Source organism: Microchirus variegatus (assembly GCF_963457635.1).
Source record: "Microchirus variegatus genome assembly, chromosome: 2".
NCBI lineage: Eukaryota > Metazoa > Chordata > Actinopteri > Pleuronectiformes > Soleidae > Microchirus > Microchirus variegatus.
Genome location: NC_139803.1, coordinates 21,187,047 through 21,213,468, shown reverse-complemented (window position 1 = coordinate 21,213,468; position 26,422 = coordinate 21,187,047). Strand labels below are relative to the sequence as shown.

At 38.7% G+C, this 26,422-nt stretch overlaps 1 protein-coding gene across 3 annotated transcripts; it reads left to right on the top strand.

The window, feature by feature from the left end:
• The first annotated feature begins 1,632 nt into the window (after positions 1-1,632).
• On the top strand, positions 1,633-22,977 carry adisspb (adipose secreted signaling protein b). 3 transcript variants are annotated; one of them, XM_083909276.1, is made up of 8 exons: positions 1,633-1,763; positions 4,297-4,391; positions 8,737-8,876; positions 9,079-9,138; positions 15,578-15,716; positions 19,623-19,748; positions 20,582-20,629; positions 21,440-22,977. In XM_083909276.1, the coding sequence occupies exons 2-7, from the start codon at positions 4,373-4,375 to the stop codon at positions 20,587-20,589; spliced, it is 492 nt and encodes a 163-aa protein (XP_083765402.1). In that variant the 5' UTR covers positions 1,633-1,763; positions 4,297-4,372; the 3' UTR covers positions 20,590-20,629; positions 21,440-22,977. The 3 variants fall into 3 exon arrangements, with proteins under 3 accessions (XP_083765402.1, XP_083765400.1, XP_083765401.1); XM_083909274.1 differs by lacking the exon at positions 20,582-20,629; XM_083909275.1 differs by lacking the exons at positions 9,079-9,138; positions 20,582-20,629.
• Positions 22,978-26,422: the final 3,445 nt, after the last annotated feature.

Below are 26,422 nucleotides of genomic sequence, written 5' to 3'. Positions count from 1 at the left end.
TCCTTGACACTAAACACTAGACAAAATCTAAGGACATTTATCCCACTATGCACCTTATCTTCATGTTTTTTGCACAACTTAACTGCACTTTATACACCATGTTGTGGGTAGTAATCTGGTTTTCATCTGTTTACACTGCAGCTTTTAGTCTTCTAGTCTCTTGTGTCGTGTAATTCACACAGTCAAACTGGTAGAGCTGCATTTTATTGTATTTTTTAGTGCTTCTCTGCACTCTACTTGCTTTCTAACCTTGCATTTCACTATATTTATCTAACATATGTTAGTTTCTTATTTAGTTTATGTTTAAGGCTGTTTAAAATGTACCCTACAGTTGGGCCTTGATTGTTTGTTTACTTTATGACTAACCCTACACTGCTATGTCGTTTTTGTCAGGCTTCCTTCTTGTTCAGAACACCAGGTGATGAGATGATGATGTAGAATGAGACTCCGTGACACAAGACATTTTACCAAACAAAGAGATCTTTATTCTGTAACAAGTCAAGTGTCAATTCCAAGCGCTGCAGTTGCTTGGGAGTGCCTCAGCCAAAATCCTAAGAAGCACTTATTTCTCCTGAGCAAAACCACACTTAATAAAGGTTACCTGCTCCTCCTACATCTTCCTATGCCCTTGGTTAGCCATTCGACCTTCGAACTCTATAACCTCTGGTATTATGAACAGCTTTCTTCTCTTATAGCCAAAGATATGGGGGGAAACACGTTATTTCAGACTGTTTACCTGTCTGCCATAATTAGTATCCCCACCTATACCAGAGGTTATATAGTAGTATGTGAAGTATACATAAAATAACTCATTAAACAATGCAATTTTTGTTAGTTTTAATTTACTTGGGTGAAAGCACTGTTTCTCCGCCTCTGCGACCAGGGGAAACACTTTCTATCGGGGATACCTACATTGGCACGACACCGGTTTCTGCCTTTGTCAAATGTACCCGATAAACAAACGGAACAAACGTACCTTGGTCGTACACCGACCATGAACGAGCTGTGATGTTTATTGGGGTCAGCTGCACTTTTCTTTTTTTCTTGATTTTACGATTGAATTCTTTTTTCTTTTTTTTCATACAAATCAATCATAAAATGGTGGGATGGAAGGTGGTCAATGGTTGTAGGACAAAACTGAAAAGGTTGCGCCCAACGTGGGGCTCGAACCCACGACCCTGAGATTAAGAGTCTCATGCTCTACCGACTGAGCTAGCCGGGCTGTCGGTTGCGGAATGTTTCTTTATTTTACATTTGGCCCTAATACTCTTCCGTACTTCTGCAAGCAAACGATTGACGACACGACAAATAGTGTACTGGCTACTACTTCAGGAACTTCCCTATGCGCACAAAGCAACGCTAGATGGCGCCACCACACCGCTGTAAAAAGTACCACTGCGCTGAAATTGAGACGCTGCACTTGTTTGTCCACCGGCTGCTCGTAGCCTCTGTCTCCCAGAGCAGCAGAGAGAGAGAGGCGGTACTCACATATTTAACTGCAACGTCCAGAGCGATTATTGTATTTAACGACATCCATTAAGAGCCTGTACTGTTAGCAGTGTAAAGTGGGGGCGCGCAAGCAAACCACGTGATCAAATGCGGAAATTGTGAGACAGAAAAAAGTGTGTGAGAGGAGCAGCAGAGAAAGGAGTGGAGTGTGTTTCGTTATCCGTGTGATTTCTGACTTGTGAGCGGCTCTTCTGTGTTTCTGCTGTCTCTCTACACACACATGAACGACTCTCACCTGTTCTGAAGGAAGTAAGGTAAGACAAATACAACACAGAAGTCATGGTAGTTTGACAATTTTCTGCAACTTTTAAGGCTCTTAGCATTAAGAGGGGATAGCTAACATGCATTCACGAATGTAGCTAAAGTTAATGTGCATTTGTGCTACTTTTATGTATTTATTTTATCCAGTGTTAGAAAGCAGCTAGATAGAGTTGTCCAAGTAGTGTACATGTTTGAAGTATGTTCATGTTATGGTATGTTTACATCTTTACTACAACCCATTTCAGCCTTTGCAGATTGTTGATACAAATTCACGTTAAACTACCCAATAAAACTGTTACAACTAGCCAATTTTACCAGATGGGACATAAAAGTCTTCATGCTTTTATGCATTTAAAAATTGAAAGTCTTACTTTTGGCACTTATGATGATGATAAAAATGATAACGTTTGCGTTAATATTATCCTGGTTATTGATTCTACCTTTTTAAATGTGGGTGTTTTGTGTGTATAATTACCTTTGCTTTGTGGACAAAACAAACATGATGAAGATGCGATCTTATTGAGATTTGTGACACACTGACTGATATTTTATATTATGTCATATTTATATTATATTAGTACAATTGGGCACTGGAATTCCTTACCAGGCCAACTGTGGTCCCCTTGGTCACCATGATTGTGTACTCTATTCTAAGGTTAACTGGACGTCATTATGTGCCTGATGTTCATGTGTATTGTTATATTGTTATTGTTGATAGTATACTGTTGTCCTCTTGTCCAGGCCTGCTTTGTAAATAGACCTTTGATCTCAATAGGACTAACCTGGTTAAATAAATGTAAAATAAAAATAAAATTAATACAATTATGTATTTTATTTATCATTAGTTGCATTAAGTTAATTTTAATTAGTTGCAGTCCTGCTGTAGTCCAATACAGCCATGTTTGACCAAGGTAAGTAAACAAGAGAAGGAAGGAAAAGTTTTTTTTTTTAAATAACAGCAAGCACAAATTCAAAGCAGGCGATGAGTACCTGTTGCTCCTCCCTGTGACTTTTGCTATTTTAATTTGACAACCGTGACACACAGCAGAGAGAGAAAGATAGTGCTAACAAAGCCGACAGGCCTTGAGGTTTGTATAAAATGACAGTGAATGTAAATGAGGTTCAGTGCTGATGCCCCTTTGAAGGATGAAACAAGTCTGTTCAGTCCAACTGAAATCACTGTGTGAATACATAATATGTACAGATTCTATTGAACTGTCATCTGCCGATGCAGCTGCCAATTACTCTGCCTTTCTCCCGTGTGCCTATGTGTGAGTGAATCATAGATTTAAAGCCTACTTCATCTTTATTACACCCTTGAATTTGTGTAGCATTTTCTTACTATTAACTATCTATGAGACCACGATAGCAACCCCCCAACAGTCAACTAAAACATTTATGTAAAAACTGTTGAGACTGTTTTATGCAACGGTGGAACTGCTTACGGTGGAACGTCATCTGACTCCAAACAATTCTCAGTGGATGTGATGTTTTACATTTTCTGTTCCATAATGTGAGACTTGAGTGCCAAACATTGTTAGCTGCGTCTTTGTTCTCAGCCCTGGTCTACTCTGAAAGGAAGGAAGTGCTAATCACCAGTGTTTCTTGGAGGTGGCTTCTGTGTGAAAGGAACAAATAAACAGAAATATTGGCCTTTAAATTGAATCAGCTGAATTTTAAGAACAAGGACAGTCTTGGCGCAGTTGCTGTTTGTAGGTGTTTTGAGACCAGCGGCACCAGATTTTGTTTGAACTTGAATATGATTTCCTATAACAGAACAAAACAACTTACTGTACGTGCAGTCTGTAAACTGAAAACAACACACAAAGGTCACCATGTATCAGGTACTCTACCATGAACTAAGTAACCAAGCAGCAACTAGTAACTACCTTCTCCTTTCCATTTGTATTTACTAATGGACGCGTTGTATCGTGTTACATCACATACAAAAACAACTTAAGCTTACCGCCCTCTTTTAAAATGGTATTACTTAATTTTTTTATTAACAAAATGTTTGTTAATGATTTTGGGGATATTAATTTACCTTTTAATAGATAGACTATACATTATGTTATGGCGTCCTTGTTGTGCATAGGTAAACCAGCACTTTGGATTACACATCTTGTGCAACCAATACCTATATTATTATATCACATATGTATTTTTTTTTATATTCCCATACTACCACAAACAGATTCAGCCCTTAGCTAATCCTCTTAGCCATTTCTGTTGTTTTCCTTTAATTGAAGTCTCTGCCGGGAGTCTATTCTGTTCCTGACTCGACTGGCTCACCACAGCTGGTCTCTGAGCTGAACCGCAGACAAACCATGGGTCGTTAATTTAGAAAGTAAAGCACCCTAGGAAGCTTAATGTGTGGTGAGAGGTGATTTTGCCATTTTATTTCTCCCTCATGTGTGTACGACCTTAACTTCTGTCCTGTTGATCCAATCATTGCCAATTGTTTTCTGTCTGTGTTCCCTAAATGCATCTCTCTAACCGCCGTCTTCATCCTTAATCCTTTTGCAGGGTTGCTCTGAGGTCAGACTGCTGCGATGACAAGGCTGTGACCGCGTGTTCCCCAAGTGTGACCGATTCCTGTGACATGGCCGCCGCAAAGAAGAGTGGGTTGTTATAATTAATGTGATGAAAGCCTTTTACACACCAAAATTAGTGCTATCCAATTTAAAATTAACAAAATAAATTGTAGGGGTACCGGTCATAGCGAGTCATTCTACACCTCCCTTTATTTCTGTTGGTCCAGACTAACTAAAAGTTCTGTAAATAAATATATTATTTTCTTATAACATTAAACTTCAAAATAACTACTTCGAAACAGCACTGTTTTGGTTTTCCAGAAACAAACAAAAATGTGCCTTCTTGTTTAATTTGTTCTACTAAAAATGTAACAGAATACCGTTAAATAACCAACCAAGTAGTAGTACCATTAATATCTTGACAATACACGGTCTGAGACATTTACATTTGAGACATTTAAAAGAAAAAAAGAAAAGAAAAAAAAGATGCTATTTAAATATTTGATGGTATTATTTGTCATATATTTGAATATTATAAACCCCAGTGCATGAGAGCCAGTGAAAGTAATGCAGGGTTCACATTATGTTGCATTGTGTTATTTCTTAAGAATTAACAACACTTTAAACAGAAATGCGTTTTATTAAATTTGGAGGTGGATCACTTTCCATGACAAATAAGCCCTTTTACTGAGTTGGTACTGGGTGAATTAGACTTCCTTAATCTTTGGCCTGCATTGAGTGTTTCAGTGTTGGAGGAAGCGGGGAAATTGTGTAATTTATTGTGTTGGAGAGCCCCAAATTAACCTGTTCACATGTGAGACAGCCCAGAGGAATATACTCTACACAAGGATCTTCGAATAAATTTAAATTCACGATCAATTCTCCTCTCGGTTGGGTTTCTTGAGAAAATGACTGTGTAAGTGGTGGCGAGTCGATTCCAGTAGCTTTATTTATTTTGTTGTTGTTGAGCTGAGAGAAATTATTTCCTCCAATTGCAGAAATAACCCCACTGCTGTAAACAAAGCAGTCAAGAGGACCAGACCTGGCAGACGGTTGTAAATGATTCATGTTGTTTATTTTACTGACCTGAAGAAGACTCCTATATTACCTAGTGGAGAATGGGTGTTTGTTGTATTTGAGGACCATTCTTTAGGCCTTTTGTTCTTTTTGATAAGGTCACAGGGTAGGGGTTGGTGCAAAGGGAGGCCCCTCGGTTGACTTCCTGTTAATGGCATTAAAAAATGCACATTTTATGAATATTTGGTGAATCTAAATGTCAAGGGGAGCAGGTTTAAAATTAGAAAGCACCACTTTGTATCAGGGTATCTTGAAAGTCTTGTGGAAATATGAAACGTATTATGTTATGTTATTATAATAATTTCTTTTGTTGGGGGACGGGGACTAGTTTTTGGCATGTGAACGTGAAATACATTTCGAAAGCTCTCCTAAGAGTAAATGGGACTGCTGCACAGCAGAGCAATGAAGAAGCTTGGGGTGAATGTGCAGATATTTCTTCAGAACATGCAAATTGACAAATATTTATGTAGATTCAAAAGCCCCCGTCTCCACCAAGCAGTACAGCTTTGTTCAGTTTGGTTCATTCCATTGTCAGTGTAGAGAAGGTTACCAAAATAACGGATTTGTTCTGTCCTTGTTTTTATGCTTTTTTGTTGGGGTATCAAGTGCAGTGGTACAAGGCAGAGCTAGATGCACTGTGGTCCACTGACATGTAAATAGAAAATAGCACAGTGTTTTTTTGTGCATCCTCCTGTCAAACAGTGCTCGTCTCCCTCTTTTGATAAACAACAATGCGTTCAGCGCGTTCTTCTTCTTCAAGTCAGATCAGGGTGTACCAATCCAAACCCCACACCACGCTAAGCTGGACCACAATAGGATGAAAATGAGACCAAAGAAAATAATTGTGCTTTGCTTGTTTTGTCTGACGGTTCAAAAGTCAAAGACAGTCTGTCATACAGGAGTTTGCGCTAGCATTATATCACCATCTTAACTCTGCCTAAATTGCCTGTGTTTTGAAAACGGTTTAGTCATTGTTGACAACTGGGAGTGATGATCAATCAACGTACTGCAGTGGTTCTAGCTGTTGCCAGGAAACTGTTCCGGATGCCCCAAGTGAAGGTTGCCAAAAATTAGGCTTGGTACAGAAAAGGTACCAACGAGGTTTCACACTATAGGGTGGGTGGAGGACATTGTTTTGGGAATACATAGTTCTAGAAGTTAATGTTCATCAACTTCAAGTTAATGTTCATCGACTACAAGTTCAAACTGTTTCATCAAACTGCACCTCTAAGGCTTTGGTGGGCCCCAGTTTGACTATAAACACCGAATATATGGAACTGTTAAAAAATAGCTTTTTGTGGTGGTTTTGTGGTTTAAAAAAGTCAAAAAATGACACCTTACAGTCAAAATTGATTGATTGTTGCGTTGGTTATTATAAAATTGACAGTGTTGTCGTGCTGAATTAAAATTAGGCTACAAAAATCAGATTAGAAGGGGTGTAATTTTGTCCCCTTTCTGAATTACCATGTATTCGTTATAGGAATTACTTTAGTCTTGGATGACATTAAAGACATTGACTAAGTGCTGTTTTAAAAACATTTTTTGTCTTAAATATCTTGTATTAGGCCTTCCATGAATGCATAATACTATACTAGGTTCTCCATATCAGCAGTCTCTGCACAGTGATCCTGCACATATGCCACGTGATGTAACTCCTGAACTCATTATTGTGACCCACATTGCCTGCAGCAAGGGTTTCTAATCTCTAATATGTGTCTAAATAAAAGTTTAATGGAATTGAGCCCATGTGGGGCAATAATGGCCCATACTTCATGTAATTCAAGGACTTGAGTCTGAACATGGCATGAATTCAGTTAAATGCACTGAAGCAATTCTACACTATGGATTGTGTTTGTAATATAACCACAATGTACTGTATGTTAACATTTGGAACACAGACGCACTGTGGTGTAATTGGCTGCATAGAACCGTTTCTTTGCTAAGAACAAGGCATGTTTAATTACACTTCCACATTGCACATGTTGTTAATGAATTCACCCATTTTTAGCCATTTTTATCTAGCTGGATAGATTAAATTAATAATACAGATTATATAGTAGATGACCCGGTCGGTGTCGTCAAAGTAGCTTTTAAAATAGCTGGTTTTGCTTCTTGAGACTGATTTAAAAATACATCTGAGTCAGAAAAGCAGCAGCAAAAATACTGATTTCTAGATCTAAATGATATATTTATATGGGGTAACAGATGGACGTCCACTCCACATCTGTGCCTTTTCTGACCAAGTGTTTGAGTTTGCAATCAGCAGCGCAGCTCACGACACAAAGCTCAAACACGGTTGTTGTGCTGCTGATTGGAGCATTGTTGAAATTTGGAAAGATGTATAATTAGCAAAAAGTTGAATATGGTAACTCTGACTCAAAGTAGTGCTCACACAGCATTATGGCAATCGTCTATTAATAGGACATTATGTTTATCCATGTCTTGTTGTTTGGCTTCTGGACATCTGGGCTTTTAGATACTGTGAGGTCTGGGAAAATGATGAGCTGGAGCCCTTTGAGCAGAAATTTAGAGAATTATTGTTTTTTGATAGGAGGGGGTTTGTTGCTGAGCAAGTTTCTATTCTCCCACAGTAGGAGTCGATTCCTGGGCAGGGGGAACAATAAATACCAGTATGTCTCGGAGTAAGAGAGCCCCAATATCTAAAGAGACATAATCACCGAGCTTGTTAGCCTTAACCTGTTAAACACAATTATTTTGACACAGAGATCCCAAAGACACTGGCAGAAATTACTATGAAATGTAATATTACTGGAAAGGCGCCATTCTTACACAAGGCGCTATAGTCACTAGTCCCTAAACTAAAGTGACTAAAAAAGTCACAAAAGAACTTAAGCCTAAAAATGTCTGTCTGGACTGGACTTTTTTTTTTGCTTATTTTAACAATAAAAGGACTAGAAAATGTCCTGTGAGTAAGTGCTTTTGCCCATTTTTCCCAGAATAACTTTCAATATCCTGCAATTATTTACAATTTACTGCATTTTAAAACAATAAAGAAAAACAAAGTTTTATTTAGGAAAAAAAACAAGCCAAACCAACCAAACACCAGATTTTGCGTATCAAATTCGAACACTATAAACATATTTAAAACAACATTTGTTTTGAGTCTACCTCGCCCTTACCGACTCACTTTGAAGTGTTAATTGATGGAACTTTATATTTGCATAAATACATGCTCTTCAAGACTAACGGCTCATTCAGGCTCCAGGAGCAGATTTGAGTGTGTGTGAAGTGCTCTGCTGTAAATTTCATGAAGCCACTAAAAGCATTGCCTACCGCAATTTTACCTGTGCTCATTTCTGGCCTTCAGCTGCTCTCTTTTCCTCTTTCCTCTTAGGTTGTGAGAAGGCGGGAGGCGTGCGCTTCTCAGAGGAGCACCCTGCTGCCGTCGCCTCGTCACATGTTCACTTTGAAGAAAAGCTGCACGACTCCATCGTCATGGTCACTCAGGAGGATGACGGAAACTTCATGGTCAAGGTGTGTTTAACCTGGCAAATGAGATGGTTACACTGAGAAAGAGACTCACTTTGATCAGCAGCAGTAAGAAGTCATTCTAGATAAAATCTGTATCTAGAATATTTTCAGGCTGTAGTGCAAATAGTATTGCTGCTGACGGAAACTACATTGTTTATTCAATGAATCAGTTGTGTGACTCTCTTTCATAATCTTGCTACTTTAGTTTGATTACCTAATTTGTGGTGCATCTATTACCATGAGATGGCAACAGCAACTGCATCTGGTCAGTGGACTGCATGTGTGTTTGCAGAAGTGATGAAATGAAAGAAGTTTCTTGAATGCATCTTTAAGCTGCTGCTCCTAGCTCAACATGCTGTGGCTCCTGCAGAAGTGGGGAAATTTACGTGGGTCTTTGAATGCATTTCATTAGCTGCTCCTCATAAGTCAACATACTGTGGACCCTGTCGTTTGAGTTTAGAATGTCTGAATATTTGACAAACAATCACCTTGAATGTTCGAAAAGCATTTTTGCTTGAAATACCATTCGTAGCAATGTGAACTTTCATTAATGTTAACTGTCCTGGTTGGTTCAGTGCATTATTAGCAACTATTAGGAAGGGTAATGGAGGAAGAGCAGATAACATCTAGCCACTGTAAATGGTAATGGCATCCATTTGTCAATGTATTCCTACTTTAATCTTAAAGTTTTTATGCCAAGCAACTCAAAATTGTTCAATAAGCTTTAAAAAAAACTAACACACACACACACAAAGATGTATGGGCTGGCCTAATTCCCAAACCCACAGTAATACTGATGTTTTACAGACAGAATGTTTTTTGAGCACAGTATGTAAATAAATCAGGGCATTTTAAAAGACACTGGCGCTGAATATTTGCTGTAGTTATTATTATTAAGTGAGTCACGAGGTCTGGCATGATATGTAGATTGCGTAACATAAGCATTCATTCTGCAGAGATGTGAAAGTGTTTTTGTAGAAAAGTGTCAGATATTGCATTCACATAACGATCTGGCGTGAATCCATTTCATTTCAGGGAGTCGCACTCGAGACACAAAGCAATAACTGCAGGCGCTAATTTATGAAACCACCAATCGTTTCATTTCCCCAAGCTCAGTGATCATCTAACATCGTCACATTCTATCATTTGAAAAATTATCTGCAGCATTTCTCTCTCAACCTACAGACATCACAGAGTCTGTGCAGCTGCTACAGCTTAACCTAATCCAATATATTGGTAACCTAGTCTGGTTACCAATATATTGTAATATAGTAGCAACATGATGACGTTTGCAGCATCACACACCCAGACTGGATTGTCCTACACCGACTGAGCATTTATCGTTCAAGCTAGAGCTGCAACTAACGATTATTTTCATAATCAATTAATCTGTCGATTATTTTCACGATTAATTGTTTGGGACATAAAATGTCAGAAAATGTTGATGTTGATCAGTGTTTGTCGAACCTGGAAATAACGAAGCTCTCGATTGTCTTGTTTTGTCCACAAACCAAAATAATTAAGTTTTTAACGATTTCTTTATGTGGAGCAAAGAAACCAGAAAATATTCACATTTAAGAAGCTAAAACAATCCGGAATCTCGTTTTAATCATGAAAAAAAGCTTCAAACTGGTTAATCGATTTTCAAATACTGTTATTTGTGAGAATACACTGCCTACTGGTTCTCTACCATTAACCGCTGCCTACAGCTCACGTGAAGCCCTGACAAAGAGTTTAGAAGAGGCCAATCTTTCTGCTGGAAGTCTCCTTCACAAATGCATCTCTGCAGAAGTAGAACAGGTGAAAGCAGCCCCATCCAAAGCTCTTGTGGCATCAAATGTATGTATGTCATTTTACATAAAATTAGAAGAGGATAAAATGTGCCAGTTCACAGGAGGTTCCACTCGTGGGAGCAAGCTCTGCCCAAAAAGGTCCCTGTATGTGCAGAGAGCACCTATTCCCTTGGTTTCATGGGAGCTCAGATGCAAGGAGTTGGTCAGAAGAATGAGGAGTTGGCCTGGGTTTGGACGGAGAGCTGTGGGGGTTTTTGTTCAAAAAGAAAGACACAGTTGTCAGTGTCACAGAGCCCTGGCTCTCTGTGAACCCAAGTGGAGTGTTTAATTCAACAGAACCACTGGAGATTAAATGTCCTGTTTTGAGTAAGAGCTGCAAGTCTCTAACTTAATGAGCTTTTCTCCAGCAGATGTGAGCTCCAACCAAATGGATACTGTGGACCTTCAGGTTCAGCTTGGTAATGCATTGAACAATGCTGGAGAGATGTGAGCTGCTCCTGTGGGCTGAATCTGACAATATAATCACAGATGTGCCGTTTAACTTAAGCTTCTGTTGAAGGGTTCTCCACAAACTTAGGTTCTACAGTTTTAACCACATGCTGCCAAGGATTGTAGATGAGTATGCATTAATTAGACATGCAATTTTTCCATAAATATGCAAATACAGTACAAGTAAATAGGTATGTCCTGCTCAATCTGATGAAGTTTTGCTGTATTGATGCACCATTTTTGATAGTTGATATAGTTTTGAACCTCACAAAAAATATATATCTGTATCTAATAGGGGTGTGACGATACACTCAGCTCACGAGACGAGACGAGACACGATAATGGGTTCACGAGACGACACGAGATTTTGAGAAAATTGCAATGACAATATATATGACTGGACCAACAGATTTATTTAAACAAGTCGCACTTTGAAATGTATAACTCTTTACACGCATGATGTAAGCAGGGTTTCCCCCAGAAAACCGGCTAAGCCAGGTGGCTCTCTCGGGCACACTGGTGGCCGACAGCGTTTTTTTGTAAAAAAAATAAAAAATTAAAAGTTCACTGGAAATGTTTAATCATGACTATTATGTGTTATTGTAAGACATTTATTAACAATACTAATAAAGACCAACTATAGTCTTGCAAAAAGACACTCAACTCACTTAAGTTAAATATTAATTAAGTAATCGGCCAGTGAATCTTAAAACAAGCCATGCAATGGTTACATTAAAAAGTAAAATAAAGCAACATAAATATAAATGTGGTAGTGCCCCCTCATCTGCCTCATCTGGTGCAGACCAACGGCCCTTTTATTTCTGCGCACCGCCCCTGCGCTGTTCACTTCTCCTTCTCCTGCGCCGTTCCTCGCTCTGTAGATTAATCTAGTCCAGATTTGAGAGGTCTAGGTACAGTGGTTTTGGACCAGGACCTGGTCCAAAGTTGTCTATATGCTGAAAAAACGTTGAAATGTGCCTTTATTGCATTTTCACAAATAGAATAAAGGTTTCACAAACAGAGAGTGTGTTTTTATGAATCTTCAGGGTCTGTAGATTAATCTAGTCCAGGTTTGAGAAGTCTAGGTACAGTGGTTTTGGATCAGGACCTGTTCTAATGAGGTCTGAGTATAAAACAAAAACAGTGAAATCTCCCCTTTAGAATTTTCATAAATTAAATAAAAGCTTCACAAATACAACAGTGGATGTCATGCAAGGTTAATGTCTTACCTAACATGTCTAAAATGTTTTCACATCAAGAAGTGTCACAAAAAACAGACAACCAGTGTGCAAACAGTCGCACTGCACATCAAGTTTATTTCCCCTTAACTTTCCCCTTAAGTGCCGAATCGGAGGCTGGCGAATCGGAGGCTAACTTCAGCGTCGTCTGCGCTCCTGCGTCTCCAAGCGGTCTCTTCCAAAGCAGACTGGATCTTTTCTCTACGTGTTTTATCCCCGCATAAGAATAATGATCTTTATGACGATGATGGAGTACAGTCGCGAAGAAATGAAAAAGGGTGATCTGAGTGAAACGTGGTGACAGACTCTGAAGAGCAGAGCGCACTGAAAGACTGTGAAAGAAGACGCTTAAACGCTGTAATTAAGGGAATAACAGATGCATCAGATGAGCTGATGTCTTTAGTTAACTGCTCAAAGAGAGAGAATGTTCTCTGCTGTGAAGTGAATGTCGCGGGGAGTTCATCTGTGCCGCGCGCTGCCAAGTTTCACTTTTGCGCAGAGACTTTCCAGCGTTTAACAGGTGCCGTTCCACCGTGTTGTAGATGTGTTTTGACCGCCGAATTATCGGTGCATCCCTAAATATAACATCTTTATTGACAAGAATGATGTAACCGTAATAATGACGGACTTGATAGTGTGACTTGGTTTTCAATCGGCTCCCGGACAAGCGTTTTTTGCGCGGATTATTTGGGGGGCGCATGCGCTCTTGTTCCCCGGTATAGAAAAAGCCGTGTTGTTTAAAAAAAAAACTTTTTTAAATAAATAAACAAGCAACGCTGGCGACCCGCCAGGCTTATAATACACTGGGGGAAACCCTGATTTAAGGATGAGCTTTTAATAAACTTCTTCTTCCACAAATTGAAACAAAAATTCTTCTTTTCCTTCAACTTCTTTAGGTCACAAATCTCGCGGGACAGTTTTTTACCGCGACGAGAAATATCGTCAAGTTTAATCTCGTCACACCCCTAGTTGAAACTAAAGCTTAAAAGCTTTTTGTGCACGTGTTGATGAACAAAGTTGACTGTGACCTTCACAGATACACAAACACACACAATCTGCTCTATAATGTGAGTGTTTGTCTTGCCTCAAAGCTTGTTAAACCAATGCACAAGAGGGAGCACAGACGACTGTCAGATGCCTGGTCTTGTAGCTTATCGTGGATCTGAGGGGGGGGGGGGGAGGGTTGTGTTGCTATGGAAACGAACATAGAGGGGTGGCACTTGTTGCAGCTACATCCAAGACGAGGTGGGAGTGTGTGTGGGTTTGGAGCAGCATGCATATACAGCAGCTGTATGAATGCCGGTTTTGAGCAGGGTTATTTGAATTGCGTAAAACAGCAGCGTGGTGATGACGCAGAGCATTTTTCATAAAGTTTTTCATTGTGTGGGCTCGTGGAGATGTGCAGCTGCAGAAGTGTAACTGAACTTCACACTTCAGCACTGTTTTCATTCACATGGTTCTGTATCACACTGTCCACACTGTGTTTTTTTTTTTTTTTTTTAAATAAAGCTTAATCCGAATAAGTATACATTATGAAAAAGGGAAGGAAAAAAAAGACTATCAAAAAGTAAATAAAGAAGTGGAGGATGAAGAAGATAGCGACAGCAAATGCAAGTGGAACTGTGACATCATTGTTTTCCCAAAGTAGAGTATTGATAAAACACAAGGGTAGCATTTTGAGATTTTTCACTCTGGGTCCCAGTGTTTTAGGGATCCCAAAATGCTGGTTCCGTGTGGATGAAAAGCCAAAGTGATACTAACATTTCTGCAGACTTTCAGCTTTCCCTCCTCTCTGAACACACACTGGATGAACTGTCTTTGTTGGACTGTCACTGGAATGACATACAACTTGCACAAAATGTGTGGTATTTCTCTTAAACTTGACTGAAGAAGTGCACTTTTGTTTTCACCCCTATGATCATCACTTTCATTTCTCAAATACTTTATTTTCTCATTCGCAGCATGAAATTACGTAATAAATCACATTTCAGTGACACTTCACAGGCTGTGGACATGATTGGGACTAATACGCTCGCAGAATGACAATTGTTTTTTCTCTGCTGTTGTCCTCCAGTGTTTCCTCTCTGTAACAAGGCTTTAACCTGGGCTTATGAGACGCTGAAACTGCTGTTTGTGGCTCTTGCTGCGGGGGCTTTAGGCTTTATTTCTTCTCGCATCTCTCTTTTTTTCTTTTTTCAACCTGTCTCTGTAAGGCTGTCCTCACTCCTCTGAGTGATGATTTGCTCATTAGCTATTCTCTTTGCTTATCACTCCTCACAGCCTGTCTCTCTGTTGCTGTTTCTCTCCCCTGTTCAATTTGCAGTCCTCTTCACTATTATATTAGGGTGTAATTTTATAGTTAATGTTTAGCGCTTTTCTTTTTCACTTTGGAGGAAAACAAAATATCTTTGGCCATTTGACATCTGCCAGTCCATGATAAAAACAAAAGCTAAAATCTATTAAATCTTGCCACTCAGTATGCTCAGTATGTGATTTGGCAGTGATTTCCATTCTTGGATGTGTTTCTGCTTTCCTGTTGTTTTGTGCGTATTAAGGCAAGAGAAGCTTAATTCCAGATTTCTACTTGTATTTGAACTTACAGTATATTTATATGTACACACACACACACACACACAACCCTTACACTTGGACTGTACAGCTTTGTGTTTCAGCCTCCATTGTGCTGAAGTAGAACGTCGTTAGCACGAACCAGATTAAACGTCTGAACTGCAGACAAATCCATTTATGTGGGACTTGTGTTATGGAAACGTTGGGGTTAATTTCCCATTAAAATTGGCAATCTAGCAGAGGTGAGGGCACACGAGCAATAATAACAAACGATTTCAATTAGACGAGTCTTTCATGGAAAAATCCGCCCTGCAGTGCCGTTTTTATGAGAGTCACTTTTCTTTTTAACTCGTAAAAACAATAATCCTTTGGCTATTGAGTTGTAATGGACATAAAGTTTGTAATCAGAGGACAAAATAGAGGCTGTTTCCACTCTGCATTAATCCTTCTCTCACCATTATTCTTTTACGGGCCAAGCCCTCTCTCCATGTGGCACAGTTGGATTAGTACTCAGTTAACCGTAGGCTGAAAGAAGCTATTGTATTTCCTCCAAGTGGTTAAATCTTTATTTAACTCTGCCTATAATCCTTTTTAACTCTCTCTCTCTCTGCTGCAGGTTGGCTTTCTAAAGACGCAGCATCGATATGAAATAGTCTTCAACTTACCTGAGGTTCCAGGTCTGGGGAAGGACGTGTGTCCAGCGCCTGTACCCAGTCCACACCTGCGCATAACTGATATCACACCAGAACCAGAGGGTGAGATCACAACAGAATATTCAAAACAAAATGAGTTTTAGATGTGTCAGATATGTAAAAATGGGTACAAGACAATAAGCCCAACTTAAAGGAGTCATATTACACCCCATTTCTCCAGGTTAAACTAGTTCCCTGGTGTCCTCATGAACATGTCTGTGACATGCTTTGGTCAAAATACCATAAGGATGAAGCACCACAGCAGTTCAATCACCCTGCCAAAACAGCCCTGTTCAGAACGCTCGGTTTAGTAGTAGTAAAAGTAAAATGAAACTTAAAGGACAGGAAATGACATCAGCCACAGAGGCTACTAGGAGCTAAAAGCAGTTAGCATTTGGGAAAGTGATCATTTGCAGGCTCTAGCAGGCACATTGCTGTCATATGTAACATGTATCCACTGGATAGATAAATCCTCTGAGGCTGGAAGTTTGTGTAGAACTCCGTGCTGCACTGTGCAGCCTAGAATAGAACTTTTCGCAGACGTCCGGTTTTCAGATACGGTTGCCCTTGCCAGCACTCTCGCATGTTTTACGGACAAAGCAGAGCTCCGCGAGACAACAATTCCAGGAATTTTAGCGCATTGTGTCCCCGGGATCGCGGAAGTCAACATCGCGTGTTTTATCTCCTGTACTTAGACTGAGGAGGACCACAAAAACATGAGTGAGTCATCTTTTTCACACTTTGCCGACTGATGGGACCTCCAGAGTCCCAATTATAAGGATTTAAATGATTAAAAAGTGGATTTTGCATCATATTGGACCTTTAATTTCTGCTATTTCAACCTGATTACCAGCTGAGCAGCAGAATTAATTTCAGAATTGTTTTTTGGGGAGCTTCTTTGTGTTTTCACTCATTCTCCTGTGTCCCTGTGTGCAGGCAGCAATGTTGCTGCTTCACTGGGAGACACAAAATCTAAACACTGCTATGCTGAGAAACATATAGAGCTGATAGACTTAATTAAAACAGAAGTGCTGTAGTCTGAAATATGAACTGATGTCAGTCACATTCAAACCATTGTATAATATATATATATAGTCCTACGTTAAACGCTTTTACTTAAAATATAGATATACAATAGTAATGTAAGAATGCTTAGTATAGTGACATAAATAGATGTGTAATAGCTGGCAGTAAAAGATGACTATCTTTTAATTATTGTACAGATGCACACATTTCAGTTCTGTTTATTCAATTGTCTCATGGCCTGAGGGAAAGATCTCCCTCCTGCTGGTGTGAGTCAGGAGGGTCTGCATCGCCTACTGAGGGGCAGCAGGGAGAATAGGTTGGTGTGGGGGAGTGTAGTCTGCTCATAATGCAATTATATAATTCAATAAAATTGTCTATAATAATATAACTCGATAGGTTTTGCAATTATCTGGCCTTATGTTGCATCTTTCTTCCCGAGTATCAGTCACTCCCAACAACAACAACCGGAGATGAGGTCATCACTTATCCACAATCACAGATGTCGCCGTTTGATTTGTGTTCCTGTCCTGTATTCTAATTAACAATAAAAACAAGAGGCAGGGACATGTCGGCTTTTACATCATTCCTTCTGATTAGTGATGGTAAATTTTAGCCCGTGCATAATGTCTGCAATCATCCTCCAACCATAGCAACCGCACGATGTGTGCGTTGCCAGAGAGAAGAGAATAAAAGACCAACAATGACTTTGCTTAATTGCTGCCAGTGATCAACTCAGTTTCTCGCATCTGCACATAATTTATAAAAAAGGGTTATTCTTTTACTTAATGAATCAAACCAAAATGATGATAGTGATGGTGACGGAATAGATTTTCTGAAGGTGAATGCATATGAAGATTTTTGGCTGCCACACAGTGTCACCAGCTGTAGGTCACTTTCAGTGCAGCATTATTTATTACACCCAGTGGGGAGGGGTGACTCAAAATGTCCATTTGGTGATATACCGCCGTCTTTCCCCGAGCAATACAACAATGGTTACACCAGGGCAAATACAGATATTTTAATTACTTACTTAATTAAGACGCTTTTAAGTAAAAAGTCTCTGCTATGAAAATATATGATTTTTATATATTTTTTTAAGTGATTATGACTTTATCTCTGAAACAGTGTTTTTTACAAAGTAATGCAGACATCATGAAAAATATCAGGTATACAGTCCTGTGCAAAGGTCTCAACTTTGTTGTTTTTATGTCTGTCAAATTAGCAAACTGTCAATGAGTTTAACTCATGCAACAAGTGTACGTAATGCTCAAGCATGTCTTGAATAAACCTGGTGTAATAGAACCTTTTTCTCACAAAAATGTGTTCGTTTAAAACTGTATATGCTTCCCATATTTTCTGGATGTGTTCCAATAAAGTGATTGGGGAATAATTATACTGTATAGTCACTATAGCATTGCTAAAACAGCAAGTCTAATGACTTCTACACAGGACGATATGGCTAGGGCTAGTATGAATAGAGTATATATGATTATAATCTATTCTCAAGCTACAGGCCTTGGCAGCAACAATTTTTCTCCATCTTTTCCCGCTTCAATCTGTCTTCCTTCTAAAAACAAAAAAACATGTTCATGTACTTGCAAATGAATATCTGAGCAAGCAGTGTTGACCAAAAAAGAGAACTGATTGTTGGATAAAGCACTTTTTCCTGAATAACCTAGCAGATCAGTAGTTTTTTTCACAGAGGTCTGTGCTTCAGGAACCCTTTCTATTTCAGTGATATTTACAATAAAAACAAGATTAGTTCAGCGTGTGCTTGTTTTTGTTGGAGGCCGATCTGAGTGGATGTCTTGTTACAGGCTAAACAGATGGACCAGATGGCTCAGGATTACAGCAACAGACTAAACACAGTAGTTTACTAACTCAACAAATCCACATTTTCTCTATTTGTCTTCAATCCCTCAGGGATGGACACTTTTGAAGTGCAATACAAATACAAATCTACTAATACCAGTCCGATATAGTTTTTTTTTTTTTTTTTTTTTTAATACAAATTGCCCTCAAGCCTAATTTTTCCCCCAAATTCTGTATTTTGAACAGTATCTGAGTAGACTGATACAGATATTGAATCTGTATTGGTTCATCCCTAGAATTCCTCTCCCCACTGTCAAAGGAACCTGTGCAGACTAAAATAACCCCCTGTGATAGAAGTGTAACTGAGAGTATATCTGTGAGTCATTACTGGATTACACCTCGTCACTGAACAGCCTGGGCCAGAGTTGAAACCTCAATGTTTTTGCAAGTCAAGCCCAGCCAGTACGTGACTGTAACCACGGCTGTTGACTGATATTTATTTTCAGTTCCCTATTCCTCGCCTCATATTACACTGTGGTCTGTCTCTCATCACTCTTTCACTCTGTGTGTGTTTGTCACCTGATATTAAAAGCAGCAGGTGTGCATCTATGTTTGCCTACTGTACGTGTGAGAGTAGTATTTTTTTTTTCTTTTTATTCATCCAAGAACTGCGTTTCTCTATCATTTATCACCTTGACGTTTTGTCCATTCGACCTCTCAGAGACGCAAAGAAAAGTCCTTGTGTTGTTGTCTCGGTAAAAGCGGTAAACTCACGTCTCTCTGTCGGTACATTTCCATGCACAGTCAAACGGGCAACTGTCTCAGTATACGAGCACAAGTGAGGAATTGTTTTATTGAATGAAGTGGAGCTGCTCTGTTCAGCCTGTTAGTTTCTACTTTAGTTGCTGGCGTGTTTCGAGTCTTCCTACCACTAACAAGAGAGTTAGCGAAGTAGCTTGGTCCTCGCTGATGAAGTGATTTATATCCAAGGAGGAGTAGCTTCAAATCAAGTCTAAATGTTACAATTTTAAAATTCCAATTTCAGCCAGACATGCATAATATTACATAATAATAGATACTATTATTTTAATGTCATGTAAATGTACTAAATGTTTTTGTTTTTTCCCCTAGGAGGTCTGAAGTTAACGTGCGAGTACATGGCCCTGCAGGAGGGCGTTCTGTGCGAGGAGGTGCAGCTTCTGAGCGAGACCAACGACGACGTGTTTGTCAAAGTCAAAGTTCACGCCAGGGTCATGGGTGAGCTCCACATTCATGTTCCTGTGCTGTCTATGTGTACAGTGAATACTGCTGCACCGCACTGTTATATGTGTTTATCGAGTGAAGGCTAAAGTGAATCCACGGGTTGAGAAATGTTTTTGAAAAGTGAAAAGAAGATGATTTATTAATCATATTTTTTTATTGTCAATGTTGATATTGATTGACTGATTGACTTTTTTTTTTGCTTTGGGGAGGCTGTTGCTTGGAAACTCACTGACTCATTTCAGGAACTTTATTTAACAAATTCTGTTCTATTCAGTAATACATGAGTCAAGGTCATGTTATATGAGGAATTCTATACAGTAGAGTTGAGTAAGTGTGAAGAAATGAATGGATTCTGTATTTCTGTTCCTGAATGTTATTCATCACTCATTATGATGGTGAAGAAAGATTAGAATTTTATTCTGCACTGTAGTAAAAAAAATCCATCAAAAAAAGTTGAAAAGAAGCACAGAATGGGGTTTTGATTATTCAGAGTCAATATTATATATTATACATTAGTCTCATTTTAGTAGAAAAACATGAAAGGTTTACCACCATATCTCTGAACATCTGATCATCATAGCAAGGTGTATTTATGGTTGAAGCACCAAAAAGATGTTCACAGTGTAGTTTTACATCCACAAATAAGAACATTAATTATTAATTATTAAGTCCAAAAATGTCCTTAAAGGGGCCCAAAAACCCAAGCGTGCTGTACAAACAACTGAAAACACAGAAAAACAGGAAGTCTTCACCAATTGCACACTTGATCGTTAGTTGATTAAACAAAACTGATGCAGTGTCTCATCTTCATGGGTTGTGATGAGAAGCAGAATGAACGTGCAGCGTCTCCAGCAGTGCACCGCTGCCTCCTGCTGGTGAGTCTGCGTTTAGGCTCAGTGTGGCTTATGTGCCTTCAAAATAAGAAAATGTAAATCATTTAGCTGAAATGCTGTTTGCTGTTTGATAGATGTTCAGTGGATAGAGATTTTAAGATGATGGTTTGTAGATACTGTGCTTCTCTTGTTGTGCTCTGTGCTATAAACACTGGAGTGGAGCTGAGCCTGTAATGAAATAGCACTTTCTCTGTTTAAGTCGTGTCAGTTAAGCATTAGCCACTGGTGTTTGTCAGCAGATGGAGAATCCGTGGGAGTTTCCATCTGTGCTCGCTTAGATACTACTGTATGTTTTTACTCCACTGTTCATTTTATAGGCATACACAGTGTTTTTGTGTTGTTTGTTTGTTACTCACAAAGCACAGCTGGAACATCTGTCCAGATGTCTCTGCGTAATTGGGGCCTAGATGTCGACCAGAGCAGCAGATTAATCTCTGCCTCAGCTACTGCTGCTCTAAACGGCAAGATTATGATCAGATCAGTGACTGAGACAAATGTAACACTGTTGTGCAGCTCGGCTCTGTCTTTAACCTGATTTCAATGCACAATAATGCAATTTTAGCTATTTGAATACAGTTTTGTTTTTTGTTGAGTGGAATTTAAGGTAAATTGGTCACTCTAAATTGACTCTAGGTGTGAAAGTGGATGGTTGTTTGTCTCTATGTGGCTATATGTGCACAGCTGTGACTGAAATTCAAAGATAAATACACTTTTACACACATAAAACCCTCCTAGATGTTACACCCAGGACCTTTTAATGTGAGGTAAAAACGCTCTCCCCCTCTCCTTCAGATCGTCATCATGGCACGCCCATGCTGCTGGAGGGAGTTCGCTGCATCGGTGTGGAGTTGGAGTACGACTCTGAACAGAGCGACTGGCAAGGATTTGACTAAATCCTCCAGATCCGGGTAGTCCGTCTTCAAGTACCCAAAAACACACACAGATAACCTGCAGCCATAGGAAGACACACCCACCAAAATACAAAGCACCATGTCATCTCCCCAGATGCTCTGAGAACATTTAAGACATTCGTCTGCTGTGAAAACATCTGAAGGAACTTTCTGTTTTTTTGCTACTTATTTCTTCAGCACTACAAAAGGTCTCTCTGTGTTGTCTTTACTGCACCACTAGGGGGTAGCAGTGCTCTTTAAATCATGCAACATCAGCTTTCTGTTTTTTGCCCCTGTTCTCCTCATGCACATAGAAGGCTAACTTGATCCCACCTGAATGAATATATGAACTGGCTCTAAAGAAAGGAACATATTTAAACAACTCATGGAGGTGCAGCTGAACTGAGAGGCAGTGCTGAGGCTGTAATGTCTCAGTGTCACCAAGAGGGAGCGCTGCAGGAAACTGATGTTCTCCTGCCCAGTTAAAAGTTTTGCTCACTACTGCTTTGGTTTTAGGAGTTGCTTTGTTTTTATACAGCAAGGAACTGATAACGATCTGGGAGCAACTGCTGATTCATTTCAAATGTAAATAGCGGTTTGTTTGACTCCTTTCAGAAATGTAAACGTGATTATTAATCAATCAACAGAGCATAAACCAGCAGCTATTTTTGATAAGTGAGTCATCATTTAAGACAGTTTTCTTCTTCTCCTCTGGTTCATGCTCTGTTTGGAGCGTTGATCAGACAAAACCAAGTATTGGAAAACATTGATCGTCATCTATTGCTTTTATTAACAGCCCCAAATATGCCAAAGTAAGCCAAAAGGTTCATTTTCATCCGTCACTTGCAAAGGTAACAGCACTAAAATCATATAAATATATATTTTAACATTAATTTTCCATCTTTTGACACAACAAAGTATATTTCCTTGCCTGTCTGGTGTTTATTATCGTTATTATTTTGATAGTCCTGTTCTGTTTAAATGTGTAAAAGCCTTCAGAAAGACACACAAGAGCCTTTCTTGACACTGTTGGGTTTGTGTTATCGTCCACTGACAAACGCATGGTCCAGTGTGGATGCACAGGTGAGGGTGAAGATGTGAAGTGAGAGTCAGGACTTTTCACTTGAAGGAAAATCTCTAAAAAATAATAATAACTGTGTTTGCCATTACAATACAGCTCCTGGTTTTACCTCGGTTTTCTCACACTTTATCATTATTTTTTTCTTCTCTCGAATGCATTTATAGCCTTAAAGCAAACAACTGTGTGTAATCTGTCCATATGTTGGTGTGGTGTAGATTTTATTAGATGTTTGCTTACGTGTTGAAGGTCAAAAATCGTGCTTTTTTTGTCTCATTGTGGAACTGTAGATCTTCTGTAGTGACTGTTTGTTTGTTGGTATCTCCTACCCGTGTGTGTGTGTGTCTGTGTGTGAGTACAGTTTGTACTTTTCATGTGAAGAAATTAATAAAAAATGCACATGCGCGTGTTAGATTTTTGTTTCCAATAATCTCGAGTTCTGTCATTTCATTGCAGAAACACATGGGGGCAGTCTACACCAACACAGCAGTCTCAGTTTGTGGTTCAAGTGCCATATGTGTGTATATACTGTATATATATATATCTATATCTATATCTATATAGATAGATATAGATATCCATATATATTCTGTGTTATTTCAGGTGATTCCAAGACAGTTTGAGGCAGGCGTCAACATCGGAGATGATTTTGAAAGTCAAGACGAGGTCAGTGTTGATTTTTGTGCTTCACGTCACAAAAACTCACTGATGTCGTTTGGGTTTAAGGTTAAAGTTAAAGTTAGTGAGGACGCGGTGAATGTATGTAAAACTGCTTTATATATGTGTTTTAACACGTTGTTTTTACATTCAAAATAGAAGATTTGAGACTTAGTTTTCACTGTAGTTATCATAATGATATACAATGTGTATTTTAATAATTTTTGTATCGATTGCTGTGTTATATCAGAATTCTCACTCGCTCGTATTTTAATCCTATGTATCTTTATGCAAATGTTAAATCCAGTGTGCCTTGATCTTTTCCCCTTAAAAAAGTTGCTTATACTATAATAACTGAGGGATAAACTTCATTAATTTTTTTTAGCATGAGTCAAATTCTGAGTCCAACTGAGGGATAAACTTCATTAATTTTTTTTAGCATGAGTCAAATTCTGAGTCCCTTCCCAGCTTTAAATATGAAAATACCTCACGCTTTTTATTTTTATTTTATTTAAGTCCATAATTGTTTGCCCGGAAAACTTTAATTTAAAATGCTTTTTGTTAGAATTCAGACTTGGCGGCTTATTACAGGGTAATAATTACACTAATCTGTGAAATACTCTGGTTTTTAGAGGAGCTGACGGTGACTGTGTTTTCAGAAAAGATTTATAACTAATGATGGGAAATGAATAAAGTGCAACAGCAACAACAGCTTTGTCACAAAGTGACTTTTACTTTGTGCTCCACTTTAGCGAACATTCACATTTTTTGACATATGACAATTCTGCCATATTAGAAATTCATATAGCCATTTAGAAGGGTGCTAAAAGGCATGGGTTTTAAAGCCATAAAATCAAACACGGGCAATATTTTACATACAATTTTACAGTATATTACTCTGATCAAGCAGTATTTCCTTGTAAAAATACTGTATTTTCCTGTATAACTTTCCTGCAATAGCCAAACCTATACTAACTTCACAATATAATATACTATATATAATATAATAATTGAAATACAATATTTATTTTGTTAGTTGTCACAGTTGAAGCTTCTAAATAACCTGGAAAAAATAGTGAGACTGATTGAATGTTCTTTTTGGTTTAGTGAGGACCAAAAAACATAAACCATACAGAGTGAGCACATTTTGGCTGGTCCTCACTTCTTTAAAGTGCTTTTTGTGGGGTTACGACCTGGTTTTAGGGTCAGAATTGGGTTTAGGTGAGGGTAAGGGTTAGAGTTCAGCACTTAGTTGTGATGGTTAAGGTAAGGGTAAGGGGCTAGGGAATGCATTATTTCTATGATGGTCCTCACTTTGGATGAAGCACAAATGTATGTGCTTGTGTTTGTATTTGTTTTCCCTTTTCTGGCATAAACACTGAAAACCTGGTCCTAATTTGTGGTTAGGTTAAAGTTAAGGTTAGTCATTAACTGGTTATGGTTAAGGCCCGGGGATAAAGCTTTGTTCAGGCTGTCCAAATGAGTGGAAGTCGTTGTAGAGTCCTGAGAAGAGCTTTACAAACGTGTGTGTGTGTGTGTGTGTGTGGTGCTCAGACTCATCCAGGAAAAAGACAAAAAGGAGAATCTCAACTGTGGAAAAAACACTGTCACATCTCCTCTCTTTGGCTCATGTTATAAAGCAGATGTTAAAGCCTTATGTGTATTAAGTTTAAATAATAGCATCTTAAACATGTTTTTTTATCAGCATATTAACTTGATTTGATCTTCATTTTCATCACTGCTATTATTAGTAATAATATTTGAGCTTGTTACAAGAGGAAAACATGCTGGTTTGTGTCTGTTATGTATGTTGTGGAAACATAAGGGAATTAGAAGGGGAAAGTTACATACTGAGACTTTATTTAATAATTCTCTTCACTAAACCCTTGTTATATATGTTATATTTATTTATATTTGCAATGGCAGAAACATACATATTAATTCCTCATGATATGTGTTAAAGGTGTAGAATAAAAACACTATTTTAGTATTTAGTTTATTATTAATGCTGTTAGTTTTTATTTATTTGAAACTCATAACGCCACAAGATTATCTGACCAAATGTGTCACAAATATTTTGCTCTACATCTGTTACAATTCATATATTTATATGCTGTATTAAATAGTTAAAGTTGTGCACGGAAGTAACCTACAGGCGTTTTTAAAGTCAATGTCTGGAACCTAAATTAGACGCCACGTATACTTCACCCACGTGTCCTTTGTCCCACAGACGTATAGATTTATAGACGTTACTCGACAAGGAACTTCGTGTTAGGCTCTTTATTAGAAATAAAAGACAGAGGGAAAACCTATTTTCTATATAGGAGGGTTTTTTTCCTCCCAAATAGATGATCTGTCACTTTGACTTGTTATCACACGCACGAGGACAGTTCTTCTCCTGGTTTTTATTTGAATAATAAACGGCGGTGCGTGCGCGCGTGAATACGCTTATGCGTAAAGTTGGACACAATAAAATTCGTCTCCTCCTTATTGTACGGTTAAATTCCGACACGAATGTATGTTACTGCGATGGCAGATTATGTACACTTTACACACGGGGTTTGCGCGTTCATTAAAAAAAATAAAAAAATAAATATATATATATATATATATATATACATTATAAAATTTGATCAACCAAAGTAATACAACATAAACAGAAAAAGAAAAAACTGCTTCCACTTGTTTTCATCATTTATTATTTATAACATTTTGGTAAATAAATTGAGAAATCCTGGTCGGAGTTTGCACCTGAACGTTTCACGGCAACTCTGCTTCAAACACACAGTTTAAATAATAATAATATTATTATTATATTAAAATCAACCTCGGTTATTTCCACTTGTACATTCATGTTCATCAGCTCCCGCATGAGGACGCGTGAACTCTGCGTGACCTCACAGTGACCTGCGGGGGGGGGGGGGGGGGGGTGGTACACACAGTACAGTCATCTCTGCTGATTGATCTGATTGATCAGATTCATGTGCACGAGGCCGCAATCACACGGAGAGGAGGCGGATTATCTCTGTGTGTGTGTCTGCGTGTCTGTGTGTGCGTGCGTGTGCACAAAGGCCTGTGGGCACAGAGAGACACAGAGAAGATCAGCATGCAGGGTTTGTGTTTTCTTTTCTTTTTTTTTACTCAGCAGCA